The sequence below is a fragment of the Serinus canaria genome, chromosome 1 (assembly GCF_022539315.1).
Source record: "Serinus canaria isolate serCan28SL12 chromosome 1, serCan2020, whole genome shotgun sequence".
Classification (NCBI taxonomy): domain Eukaryota; kingdom Metazoa; phylum Chordata; class Aves; order Passeriformes; family Fringillidae; genus Serinus; species Serinus canaria.
In genome coordinates this window covers 37389201-37403005 of record NC_066313.1, presented here as the reverse complement: position 1 = coordinate 37403005, position 13805 = coordinate 37389201, and the positions used below count along the sequence as shown (strand labels likewise).

At 46.8% G+C, this 13805-nt stretch overlaps 1 protein-coding gene and 1 long non-coding RNA gene across 2 annotated transcripts in view; both read left to right on the top strand.

Annotated features, from left to right (window-relative positions):
* The first annotated feature begins 3580 nt into the window (after window positions 1-3580).
* Window positions 3581-4443, top strand: LOC108961360 (uncharacterized). Its single transcript, XR_001989608.3, has 2 exons — window positions 3581-3738; window positions 3975-4443. It is a non-coding gene; the product is annotated as an uncharacterized LOC108961360 (long non-coding RNA).
* A 414-nt stretch (window positions 4444-4857) lies between these two features.
* Window positions 4858-13805, top strand: part of MAML2 (mastermind like transcriptional coactivator 2) — a 211167-nt gene continuing 202219 nt past the window's right edge. Inside the window, exon 1 of the mRNA XM_050980279.1 lies at window positions 4858-5253. Within this exon, the coding sequence (XP_050836236.1) occupies window positions 4858-5253 (396 nt within the window). The remainder of the gene's footprint in view (window positions 5254-13805) is intronic.

The following is a 13805-nucleotide window of genomic DNA, read 5'->3' as shown; positions in this document are numbered from 1 at the left end:
GGGACAGGAGGTTCTCTTTGGTCTGTATTCTGTCCAGTTCTTGCAGTAAAGTATGAAAAGAAATGGTTTTTTTCCATCTGTGTCCTTCAGTTTTTGGAAAGAAAGTTGTTTGCTAATAGTAGGTAGCTGTTACTGCCACTTTTTCAACAGTGAAGGCTTCTCCTGTTTGTAAAAAGCAGCTATTTTTAGCACTTCAGCAGGCAATTACAGGCGATTCCCATACTTAACTCCTCTAGTTTACATTTATTTGGATAAAGACTTCTAGTTTTATCTGTTTTTAAGTCTGTCTGGATAAACAGAGTGGGCTAGTATGCATGTGTGCTACACACACACTTGTAAATACGATACGATTCCAAGAGAAATATCCAGCACACACAAAGTAGACTTTAAAAAGTTGCCTTTCTGATTCTGCTTTGAGAAGAAAACTTCCAATTTCTATTCTGAATTCAGAGATTAGACAAAATAATGTAAAAAAGTATGATCTACCAGCCAAAGAGTAATAGGAGAAACATGTTAAAATTATATTAAAAGAACCTGATAATAACCCCATCAGTGGCTCCACTTCCCTGAATAGTTGATGTGAACTTTGGTAATTGTCTAGGTAGTAAGTGGTGGCATAGGATTGTTCGGGGTTTTTCCCCCCTATTGTTTATTAAATAAGATATGAACACATTTTCCTTGAATTAATTAGTATTAATTAAAAAAATAAAAACCAAAACCAACAAACCGAACAGAAATGCTCTGTTCAAGATTTCTTACTTCACAGTTTAAATAAAGCAGCAATTGTAAGCACCTTGTGCCCAAAATTTAAAGACAGGAAAACTGACTCAGGTGCAGTCAGCTCTGCTTCAAAGTTAAACAATTTGCCAGGTGAGCAGCATTGTACATGAGCCTAGCAGGGAATAGCCCAGGAAATCAAAATGACAAAGGGCGAAGAACCCTCTCTGAAAAGTAAATAATGGAAATGGCTTAACATTCAGAGTTCAGAAAGTCCTCTGTAGGACTGATATTAAGTATATGCCGTTCCAGTGGAGTTAATGTAACTTTGAAGCAATTCGATGTGTGATTTCTAAACACAGATGAACGAGGCATGTGCTAAGACTTAAGCATGCACTCACGATTTTAGGCAACACAGGTTCAGCACAGTCTTTTTGTTCCATTTTTGGAAAGTTATTACCATGATGGGATGTCTATGATGAGAATTCCTGGCTGTGAACCCAGCACAAATAAGCGTTTTTCTCATCTGGAGGGGGCTACTGCTTTGGAAACTCAGAGCTTCAACAGCAGTAGGGAATTCAAACAGAAAAAATGCTCAAGCATGACAGTTCATGTGAGATTACAATGTCAGTTAAGAAGGTCACAAATTAGTGTCAACAGAAGGAATAAAGTAATTAATTATTCAAGGACCTGTTAGGTTGTTTTATCCTGAGTGTGCTTATGAGAATGCCACTAATCGCAAGGGATGTTACAACGTGTTAAGAACCGTTTGCTTTTAAGAAAATTGACAACCGACCAGTCCGAAACTGATGTCAGTATCCAGGGGGTGTTGACATTCGCCAGGGTCTTCTGAACAAAACTTGGAAAGCCGAGGGATGGTTGTAGGGTATTTCCTGCTCGGAAACACCAGGGGCAGCATTTGCCGCGGATTGAGCGAGCGGGGCTCGCAGCGCAGCCCCGCAGCCGGCTGCCTCTCGCCTCGGAAGGGAGAGATCAAACCGCAAACCGAACTCTCGAGATGCTGCTTGTCAAAAAGCGCATCTTAAACGTCTCAAGTCAAAATTACAAAAAAAAAAAAAAAAAAAAAAAAAAAAAAAAATCTTTGTTTGGAAAGATTACTCTCTGAGTTCTACGAAGTCTTGTAAGAGAGAATTCCTCCAGCTGTCTTGGTAGCTTCCAAAGCAGCACCATGGATTTCATATTCCCACAGCCACTTTGAAAAACACAGCTAAGCCATCATTTAAAACACTCTCACTTAGTCTCCATGAGATTCGTGTGTTACTGTGTCACGTGTGTTCTGTGACTGACCCCCTTAAGCACAGCAATGACATCTGAGCAGTACAGAACAAATAAAAGCCCAAGCAAGGCCTGAAGCAAAGGTAACATTGTCTACTATTTTACAAACATTATAATTTCATTTTATTTTCCAGCTGTGCCAACCCACTGTTCTCAACAGATTCAAGCTACTGTTACATATCAAATCATAACCCACTCTTCCTCAGTTGTTCAAGGTTAAACAACAACAAAAAACTCTTTTTCCTGTTAGCAATAATGCTTTCCCCTGAAGGCAGCATGATCCCAAACCCTCTCCCACAGACCTTATTCCTCAGCAGTCTCAAAGCATTTGCTGAGACAAACATGGGGCTGAACGTGCTGGAGGCTCTGGCTGGTGCTCACCAAGCCAGAACCTGGAAACCCACATCTTGCAATAAACCCTCATGTTTGTTGCTGCATGAAGGAGATGGGGATCATGAAAGTAGGGGGATTTATATTTCCCCTATGTCTAATGCTGCATATCTTTTATATTCTGGGGGATTTTCCAGGAATGTGTCACTCCATCACTGGCATTCAAAGTATTTATTTGCATGACCTTGGAAGACGATAAAAACACCTGAGAGTGTTATTGTCAGCTCCTCCTCATCCTCAGCGTAATGGTCTCAGTATGTTGAGATGAAATTTGTGTATATTTCTGACTGGACCCGTTGCAGAACTTAAAGAGATAACGCAACCATCTACTAAGGGTTGTACAGTCCCAAAAGACTTTGGAGGTTTTCCATCAGGGATGTGTCTCTGCATGTTTGGGGGCCATTTTTATTCTCAGAGGTATTTGGGAATTTGGCTAATGCAGCCACAGTAGTACAAGAGCATATTGCTTTAATAAAGCCGGCCAGCTCCCAACTATTTCTGCATCCTCCTTTACAGCTCACCTACAACACGCAGAACCTGACGGCTGCCAGTTGCAGTAAGGCCAGTTCCAGAGGCCAGATCTCGCAGTCTAAAATTGCCCTGCTCTAAATAGAGGAGCCGGGCGAGAGAAGCACTAAGCCTGCGGCTTTCCCGGGAAGGAACCACAGTGTAGGCTCTACGTGACTTGCCCCGGACACCCAAGAAGCTCCTGTCAGCGCGCGGAGCTCCCACATCCCGAGCCTGACCTCGTGTCGTGCACTCGTCCCGTGCATGCGAGCGCCCTAGAACGCACTGCTTGTTTTTATACCGTCTGTTCCAGAGAAATCCAGCTGGTAGAGGAGCGCAGCGCCGTGATTTATTTGAGAACTCCCTCGTACTCGCCTGAAGGTTTCTCCGCCGGGGGAGGAGGGAGAGCGCGGGAGGCTGCGCTCCTCGGCAGCTGCTCCGCGCCCGGCCCGGCACCCAGGTAGAGAGGGCGAGGAGGGGAGCGGGGATTTCCTTGGCTTCCTCCCATGCACATACCTCCCGGGGAGCGGCAGCGGCAGCCCGACTCCCCTCGGCGGCCGCTGGGAGGCTCCGCGCCTCGCCCCGGCCTCCCGGGCGCCGCGTCCCCGGCCGCGCTCTCTGTCGGTGACACCCGCCTCCCGCCCCCGCTCCGCTCCGCGCTGCTCCGCTCCGCGCCGCGCCGCACGGAGGGGCCGCGGGCAGCTCCGGCACCGGCAGCGCCGACAGCCCACCGGCAAACACCCGCCCGCCGGAGCGGGCATGGAATATACAAAAACACAAAGGAAAAGTGGCTGCTGGACTGTTCTGGGGGCAAAATGCTGGAAGTTTGTAAGTGCAACTCTCCGTTTGTAATTACTGTCTGAAGAGGGGCTGGGTTGCTTGTTTGGGTTTTTTTTCCCCTCTTCCCCTTCTCCCCCCTCCTCCGTGCTTTTCTTGAAACTGTACATGAAACTGTTCGATATCTGGGAGTAAAAGGGAAAGTACGCGAGAGGACTTGAGTCCGTAGCTTGCTGCTTAATACTAAGGGGGCAGATGAGCACTGAAAGCAATACCGATTTATCCAGTGGCTGAATTAAGTGAAGGCGAAGCGTGGTTTGGAAGTCCACTGACTGACATTGTTCCGGACCGGGGGATCTCTCTGATTTTTAGAGGAACTACAGTTTAGCGGCAGCCAGCCGGACACAGTCACCACGCCGCAGAGTGGCCAGCAACGAGCGGGCGAGAGAAATGAGAAAGCACAAAGACTGAACTAACCCGACCCTCCTCTTTCTCCTCCTTCCCCGGCTCTTTATTTGCACATTTACTTAAGACTTAAAAGAAAAAAAAAAAAAAAGAAAAAGAAAAAAAAAAAAAAAAGAGAGAGAGAGAAACCCCAACAAACCCACTCCAGATAACCTACGAGATTTTCGGTCCGCCGGGGGTTTCTCCACGTCGCCGACCACGGCAATGCCTTAAATTTTCACTTCAAGGAATAACACCCCCCGCTCCCCCGAAATAAAATAAACCCAATAAACCTGCCAAGTCTCACTCATTCCCGACGGAGAGCTCCTTCCAGGGATTCATTTTGAAGGCAGCGGCTCGCTTTATTTGGCTTTTTTTTTTTTCCCCCGTTCTCCTCCCCCGGCGGAGCCCCGCCGTCCCCCCTTCACCGGGCGCCCCTCGGCCGGGGCTGCCCGGCCCCGACCCCCGCCCCTCTCGCCGGCCGATGCTGGCGCAGCCCTAGCGACCCCCTCCCGCCCCCCGATCTGTCAAGCCCCCGCGGGGCCGTCACCGCCCGGGGGCCGGGCGGGGGTGGGCTGGGGGCGCGGGGCTGACCGCCCTCCGCCCCGCCGCCAGCCCCCGGGCTCGGGCTCCCGCCGCTGCCCCCGCCTTCCCCCATCCCCCCCGCCCTCCTCCATGCGGCAGTGAGGACCGACCCATCCGGAGGGCCAGGACCGGCAGCCAGCGATGGGCGACACGGCTCCCCCCCAGGCCGCGGGGCTGGGGGCCGGGCTGCTGGGGGGGGGCCCGGCGGCGCCCCGGGTGCACAGCGCCATCGTGGAGCGGCTGCGGGCCCGCATCGCCGTCTGCCGCCAGCACCACCTCAGCTGCGAGGGGCGCTACGAGCGGGGCCGCGCCGAGAGCTCCGACCGCGAGCGGGAGAGCACCTTGCAGCTCCTCCACCTCGTGCAGCAGGGGCAGGGCGCCCGCAAGGCCGGCAAGCACCCCAAGGCGGCCGCCGCCCCCGCCGCAGCCGCTGCCGCCGGCGCGGCGCCCCCGGACTACCACCAGCACCTCCTCGGCAACGGCGGCATCAACGGGGAGCAGCCGGCGGGGGAGCAGCGCGCCTCGGCGCTCCTGGCGGTGAGTCACAGCGCCCGCTGCCGGCGGGGAGGCGCCGCGCCGAGCCCCCGCTCACCCCGCGGGGCGCCCGCCCTGCCCGCGCCGTCCGGCGGGCCCGGCTGTGTCCGTGGGCTCGGCCCGCTGCGCTGCGGGGCGGGCCCTGCCAGGGACCGGGCCCGCGGCGGCATCGAGTGTGTGAGGGGCGGTGGGCAGGCGCCGAGCTCGGGGGCTGAGGGTGTGTGTGTGTGCTCTTCGAAGGGATTTTGGGACTGCTTGGGGTGCTGCTTTGGGGTTTTTTTACATCACGCCGTGCACCTAAAAACGCGTCGCGCGCCTCTGCCGTCGCGCCTTGCCAAGGCGGTGACAGCGGCGTCCCTGAGGAGGGCACTGGCAGCCGACGCTGTCAGCGCGTTCCCGAGCGAGGCTAAAAAGTAGCGCTCGAGTATCACCCGCGTTCAGGATTGTTCCCCCTGCCCCGCTCCATCCCGTTCGCCAGGGCTTCAGGCACCAATTTTAGGTCGTTTCTCAGCCGTGCCCCTGGAACTCTGCTTAGGCGGTGCCTAAGCCCGGGGCAGCGGCACTGTCCGGAGCGGAGCGCCCGCGCCTGCGGGGCAGCTCCGGGCGATGGCCCCGGCAGCGATGCTCAGGTTGTTATTGTCACCCAGAGTGTTTCGCGGAGCAGAGTTACGAGAGTTTTCCAGGCACTGCCGCTCTGTAAATGATACGCTGACCTTTTTCAACTGGAAATTGCTCTGAACATGTCAAGGAGGCGAAGCCTTGTCTCCTGTTACTTTATTACGAGCAGTCAGTGCACCACGCTTTTGAAGGCGTTTGCTCCGCTGTGCTGCCTCCCAACTCTTAATTCTCGGCACACATGCGAAACATTGAGAGGAGTGACTGCATTGCATCCTGATAGGCCCACGGCTGCTATTCGAACAGCTGAAAATAGATCGCTCCCTCTGCTCCAGACATCAAACTTATCTTTCTTAGTGCCTGACGTATGCTAAAACGGGACCTTTGTGGCTGTTTCTCCCTTCTTACCCGTGCGGTGCGTGGATCGACGTTTGGGGCTGCGTTACTCAGCATCATTCGTGAGGGTGATGATGTAAGCGTTAAATGCGATAACATTGTGTCCGAGGGGAGTTTAGGCGCTTCCACCTGACTCAGTGTTCAGATTAAATCTCCCCACATTCCTCGTCACAATCAAGAAAGCCATTATCTTATTTTTCCAGTGTGTATTAATGTAATGCTTTGCACTTGCCCTATGGGAAAAAAAAAAAAAAAGGGCTTTTGCCTTATAGTCCCAGAAAAATTCACTTTCTGAAATTAGGCAACAGGCCTATGTGGGTTTTTTTTGTTTTGGTTTGTTTTTTGATTTTTTTTTTTTTTTTTTGCTAGTTGTTACTATTATTATGAAATAGCTGGAGACAGCTGTTTGGAAATGCTAAATGAAACAACTCCCAAGAAAGTACTGAAAGATTTTCATATTTTAAGTGCAGAGAGGTTGTTCTTGTTTCTGAAATATTACTAATGGCTATTAGCTTGCTGCTTGCTGGGCATGCTATGCAGAGCCCTCGCTATGTTGCATGTTGCATTACCTCCCAGAAAACTCCACACACACATGACCTTGAGAAGCAAAAGGTCTGACAAAGTCCCCATCATTTTTGCATGCCAGGCTTTGGTACTCATGCTGACAAGGTGTGTGACTTCAGTGAGCATGACGTTTGGGGCCCTGAACCATGTTTTGACACCGAGTAAATGCTGGCTCATGGAACAGCATTGTTGTAAGGGTGTCACTGCACATCCTCCCATTCTATGCTTGACACTGACATTCCTCATTTGCTGCTCTGATTAGGAAACAGAGAAAGGCATTGGTTCAAAGTCACACCTCTGTGTCGTGGAGATACACCTTCGTACCGAGAGCTCCTTAGAACAGTGTTGCAAATATCAACAAGGAATAGCAAAACACACAGTGTTTGAGTGGGGTGTATTCAAGTGGCTGAGGGTCATGCAGCTTTGAGGTAGTACAGCTTTGTGTTCCTATTCTTGGAAATTCATAGGGCAGGGATGGACCAGGAAAGAAGAAAGTCTTGCTTTTCCTCCAGCCATAGCTGGAAAAGGAATTATCTCTGCTAGTTATTCCAAGGGTACTAGAAGAGGAAGGATGAGGTAGACTAAGCCTGTTGTCCTGTGCATTATAAATGGATGGGAAGAGAACAATCTCTAAGCAGAATTCATCCTCTATGGAGTGATTCTCAAGAGGAAATCCAGTGGAAGCCTTACATGTGCTATTCCTCTAATTCCAGATTTATTCCTCAGAGCAGACAGGGTGCACAGGGTCCTGGAGCAAGCTCTGAGTTTCAGTTGTGGCAGGTACAGCTCTAGCACAGGGAAGTACAAGACAGGAGCACAGGTTGGAGTCTCACACTGAGCATGTGAGGCTGGAAACACAGCTGACTCCAAGGGGAACGTAAAGCTCTATGTGCCTTGCTGTAGGCCCACCAGTTTAAAAAAAAACCCCACAGCTCCACACAGATAAGTGCAAAGGCAGTCATAACTCTCGCTGGGGAGCTCTGGCTACCAGGATGCTCTTTTGTCTGCAAAACCCAGCTGGGTTGTTTCCTCTGCTTTGCAGGTCCCACTGCTCTTGTTACACATGTGCCTGCCGTGTTTAGTGGCACTGGATGGGTCATTTACACAGTTGGACTCAAAAGTAAATATTTGACACTTGGTAACATTTGAAACAATGTTTCCTTGAACATATCAAAGAGCTTGAAGTGATTATCTGACATTGTTGGTACTATTATTTGATAATTATCTTTTCCCAGTGGGCTGTTTAGAACTGGCAGAAGAGAGAGTTTTTAGAGGAGTTTGGTTTGGCCTCAATTTAACATTGTTACTTTGATTTTTGAGAAAGTATCTTTAGCAACAGCATTTTCTAATTGCTGACTGGAGATCAGATTTTTTTAGCTGGACCAATGGATGTGGGTGTGTGTGAATGAGAGATTTATTCTTCGGGACGCAGCTAGGGAAGCTTTTGTACTTTCTGCCTTCGTGCATTTCCCAAGAGCTGACATTTGTTTATTTATATGATGGTGTTACTTTTCGTGGTGCAGAGTGGAACAGATAAAATATTCTGTCTTTCTTTAATACATACATCTATATGTATGTATATGCCCTCCAGCACTTAGCTGTTTATATTATTTACGTTATATGTAAACAGTTAGCTCTGGAGGGCATTCCTCAGTGCCTTAAGCACTGAACTGGTAATACTAAACTTCTTGCATTGCAGTTTCAGGTCTCTGGCAGCCAATTCATTCCATCGTCCTTCTGACACAGGCTGAGCACTGCTCATTTTGCTCTGTGAGAGCTGGGAACTCTGTCTCATAGGAATTAGTGTATTATTCTGGCCAGGTTCTTCCATTGCAGCCATCACCCCGGTGGCTCTGAGTGTGTTAAGCAATGTTTGTCATCAGTCACAGGCGACTTGTTCTACTTTCACCCATCTCATGGTTGTGCTGATTTTATCATTACAAGAATTCATTTAAAACAGTAATTAAATACATTAATATTTTCTGTACTTGAAAAGTGACTGTAAAAGTGATCTGCTCCCCCGATATAGTCTGCAAGCAGGTGAAAAAAGAAAAGGGAAAACCATCCCATAAAAGTGATATATTCCAAGGAAGAGGGGAATGTGTTAATTCCTCCTGCTCCCTTAATTCTTATCAACAGCTATACAGATCTAGAAGAGTCAGTGGGTTTGTCCCAGTTACCAGAGGATCTCAGTGAGAACCAGGGTTGCCTGACTGGTACCAAGAGCCAAGACTGACTTGTAAAACCTCAATTTAGTCAGTTATTTTATTTGGAGATCCTGAATTAATTTCCTTAGGACTTTTTTTTTTTTTTTAATGATCCACACTGTGTTTGCTGAGGTTTGGCCTCCTCTGTGCTAGTGTTAAACATCCTTGAGTATTTTAAAAGGAGCGACTGTGCTCTGGTATCTTTGCCCAAGCTGACACTTAGCCCCATCTCCCAAGTTCTTTGTTTTGTTTGCTGCTTGGCTGCCAGGGCACCCTGCAGAAATACCTGCATTTTTGTGGATGCACATAACATTTGGAAGCGCTCTGAAGCAAGCAGGATAAGGTGACCAGCTGTGGGGTGAAGTGACATAATGGTGTCATGAGGACAGGTGGGTTAAAGCACGAACCATTCTGTAAAGCTAGAGTGCAGTCTTTTCACTGACACAAAGTTTGGTGCCAAAGCAATGGAAATGTTCTGTTTGTGAGATAAAGGACTGCTCTCTGCTCCTTGGGCTTCTGCAGGAGCAAAGCTGTGTTCTGATAATTCAGCTACAATTTATGTAGCTGAGTCAGGTAAAAGGAGTAAGTCACATTGTCTGTGTGGGTGGAAAACATTGATCTGCTGTTATGGGCCCTCTGGCCTGCTGAGAGCTATTTGCTTTGGATGGACATGGCTGCCATTTAAAAATCTTTGTTCCCCTTAACTGTGAGAATATTTTCCAGACCAAGCTGCATAGAAGCTGTTTTTAATGAGGGTTTCAACAAGTGAATTTGTTAAATTTATGCTAGTATGTAGGAGCCTTTTCAGGCCTAGCTCTCCCATCAAATCACTTGCACCCTTTAAAGCTTTTTCCACTTTGAATACATTTAATGAAAGTCTCCTCCATTCTGAAACTGTTTAACAGACTATTTCCACCACCAAAGTTTCTGTAGGCAGAGAGCAGAGGAACAATGTCTCTGCCTGGACTTGATGTGCTCTCCACGGCCAACCTGTGGGCCTATTAACATCTGTGGCTGTTTTGGCATGTCCTCTGACAGAGTTCTTGCATCCCCTGCAGTACTCAAATTGAGTCCCTTTTCTGTAGCACCACAACAAAGGAAAGTGATATTCAGCTTCTGTTTGTTCTACTTTGAAAAGTGTGACTCCAGCAAAAATGTGAGCTGTTCTGTGGGGAAATCTGAACCTTAGACAGGTATGTCTGAGTCAGAGAAGCTGTTTTGCAGAAACTTTGACTTGCATCACTGTTGGTACTTCTCCCCTCGCAAAGAGCACTCCCTGCAGGAGTATGTGAGGTTCAGTTAGGTTGCAGTGACCAAAAAAAGCCCCAGCAGTTAGGTTAGTCAGCAGGTTAAGAAAGGCCACAGTGCCTCTCTTCCTAACTGCTGTCAACAGTCCCTTCTCCCAAGATATTGTCTTCAGAGGCCAGTTGTGGTCTGCTTTTCTTATTAAGTCTGCTGCCTTATAAAGCTGAAACTTCACTACTGTCTCATTACTGGAAAAGAATAGCTCCATCCAGGTCCTTTTGACAACTTTGGGAAGGGTGATGTCTCCACTGCTTCATTTATATTGTGCTCCCTATGTGGTGTAGGAGGAGCTGGAAGCAGGCAAGCTGCTCCAGCTAACAAAGCACTGGCATAGAGATGCCAGCTCTGCCAGAAAGCGTCTCTGTGGTCTTGCAAATGTCTCCTGCTGTGCACTATTTCCCTTCTATGCTTTAGCTTTTCTGGTGGTACAGTCTCACTAGCACATGGAACCTTGGGTTCTGCTGAAGGCTCAACTCTACACAACAATGACCTGACATGATCATATCCTGGAATTCAAGCAGGTGATTAAAGCAACCTCTATGTAGCACCTTAGAGGGCATGAAATCAGCTGCATGGTGCTTAGAGGAGCTTTGGCCATCTGGCTGCTCCGAAGAGAAGAAGAACAAGGTCTTTGTTCTTTGACCTCTCTCTGGTGTCTGCATGTTAGTATTCCCCTGTATGAATTCCCAGTGGTGGTACTCCCAGCAGGAGTAAGATGAGGCTGATGGGATTCTTGACAGGTCTGTATTTTCCACAAATCTTAATCACAGTCTGTAAACCTGAAAAGGTTCTTACCTATATCATGCTGCTTCATTTTGGAACAGCTTTGAGCTGTGAAAGAGGCAGTAGTCTTGGCTGCAGAAAAGAAGGAGCTGGTGCTGAGTGAGATTTAGATCAAATTTTCAACTTAGCAGTACTAAGATATAGATTTTTTTCCATGCTTTTTTTTTCATTTAAATAAAAGCATAAACTATTTATGCCCTAGATTCCTATTGGAAAGCTTCCTTTAGCCACTTGAGAGCCAGCTTGTAAATTTGTTATACCTTGTTGGGTTCGTCCAAAGTATTTTTAGATGCAAGTAATCAGTCCATATTTGCACTGTAGTGCCAACACTAATACCTAAACCAAAATACGTGCAACTCTCAAGCAACTGCTTTTAGGTGAGCATGCTGTAAACCGAAATCTAAGTGTTTCCACTTTGACTCTAGGATCTATTCAACAGATTAGTCCTGTTATTTCACTTCCATAAACCTCAGTTTCTTCTATGAAAGATACTATTTATCACTTCTGTAAAGTGAATTGAGATGTGATGGTGAGTTTATTGCTCAGAAGCCAATATCATTATTGATGGAGCCTAAAACAGGAGTTTTGAATGTTTGCTTTGACAAAGCCTGGGAGGAGCTTCAAATCACCTTTTTAGCCTTTGACCCATCAATGTGAGTATTGGAAGTACAAACTTGAATGAGTAATTTACATAATCACATGACTCCAGACCTAGGTTTTCATGGCACCATGTTGCCACTATTTGCAATAAAAGCACAAGATGTGGCAGTGACCTTTCTTTTTAGCAGAGAAAAGCATTTTTTTACTTTCTTTTCATAATCATGGATGTGTATGCTTTATATTTTCTTGATTTACTTGCTCCTGATTCTGCATTAGTATGTGCTCAAATTAATCTCCCAATTAAGTCTTCTGTGTCCAAGTTTCATGTACTTGATGCTTCAGCTAACTGGGAGCAGAGTGGGACTGGACTGAGAGTATATACACAAGTCATCAGGTCTCTCTGAGGCTGCAGCTGCTCCCCAGTGAGAGCAGGTGAGAGCCACCTTGCCCTGCATATGTTGTCTCTCATCTGGTAGTAATGGAGGGTGGTTCACATTTATGGCTCAGGGTGAGAAAAACACTGAGAAATACTGCTTAATTGAATAATTTATGCTAAATTCCAACACACTTACCTAAAAATTATAATTTATTTTAGTTTTAATTTGAAAACACCCTCATGACTGTAGTTTCACCTACAGGTGTTGTCATTTCCCTAAAGAAATTCCTTATATTCATAAATGGCTCCTGTAGCTATTTTTATCTATGTCACTCAGTTATAATTCCGATGTGCTTGCAAACCCAGCTGAATCAAGGTGGAGAGAAATTACCAATTAGGAATCAATGTGAAATTGCTTCTGACAAGTGAGGATGTAGATCTTGCGAACCCATTTACCTGCTGCCTGAGCCTGAAGCTGGTTAAAAGACTTGGTAAGATCCTGGACTAGCAGATGAAACCCCAAGAGCGTTCATCATGGCCATTCTGTTTTAAAACAAAACATGCTATTGTGCAAGAGTCATCCTGGTGGTACCCTGGCTTTGTTGTAGATCTCTGCAGCCACCTCCCTAGAGTAGGTGTTATACAAACACCCAGTGAGAACTGTGCCCTTCCCTGCAGAGCTCAGTGCCTCAAGAGACAAGATAGACAAAGAATGGAAGGAGGAACAGAAGCACAGAAAGGTCAAGTGTCTTGCCCAAGGCCAAACAGCAGGTCAGTGGCAGAGCTGGGAACAGAGCCCAGATTTCCTGACTCCTAGTCCAGCACTCTATTAATCATCTCTTTGCTTTGTGTTCCTGGCCTGTTACTGATCCTAGGAAATGTGAGGATGACTTTCCGACAGCTTCAGAATTGCTTCTTACTTTTGGAAACTATTGATCATCAGCATGTTATTGAGATACAGAGGTCATGTACTGGACTCTTGTACATGTATATGCACTAGAGGATTCAGAACTGAGTGTTCTGGGTATTGATTTCAATCCAGGACACTGAAAAGCCATTTTTCATAATCCCAAATGTTTCTTCTAAGTCAAAATTTTAGTCTTTTTTTCCCCTTACCTTATGTACAAAGTGGTTTGGTTTTATAGCATTACCTATCACAGTTGAACTCCTATATTGGTGCTTGCCCTATAAATTAAAAATTAGCTGTAACAGTTATTTAGTTAGCAGGGCTTTTCTTCTCAATGGAATTTACCCATGAAACAGTCAGAAAACCAGTAAGTCAACAGTCCTGAGACTGGTGATCCTTACTTATTTTCATTCCTTACTGTAAGATGTATTCAGTTTCCAAAGCCTTTCAATGGATTATCTTGATCACAAAGTTAATTATACCTGTGAGATTATTTTTTTCCTTCTGAAAAATTTTGACTTGAGGCAAAACTCTGGCTACTGTGGTAATGACTTACTGAGAGTCTCTTGTAAACAATAGTATAATCACTTTCTTATAGTCATGGCAACGGTGTTTAAGCAATGAGCTTACTGAACATAATGTGCACTGTCTCCACTGAATAGTATTATTGCAGCACTGAAGTGTATGCTGCTCATTTTCAGAAGACTCAGAGACATAAATTATTCAGCAAAATAACACTGCTTCAGAAAGCATCTTTGAAATCGTTGCTAGTCTGTACTAGCCAAAGAAGGGCGTTCATTGG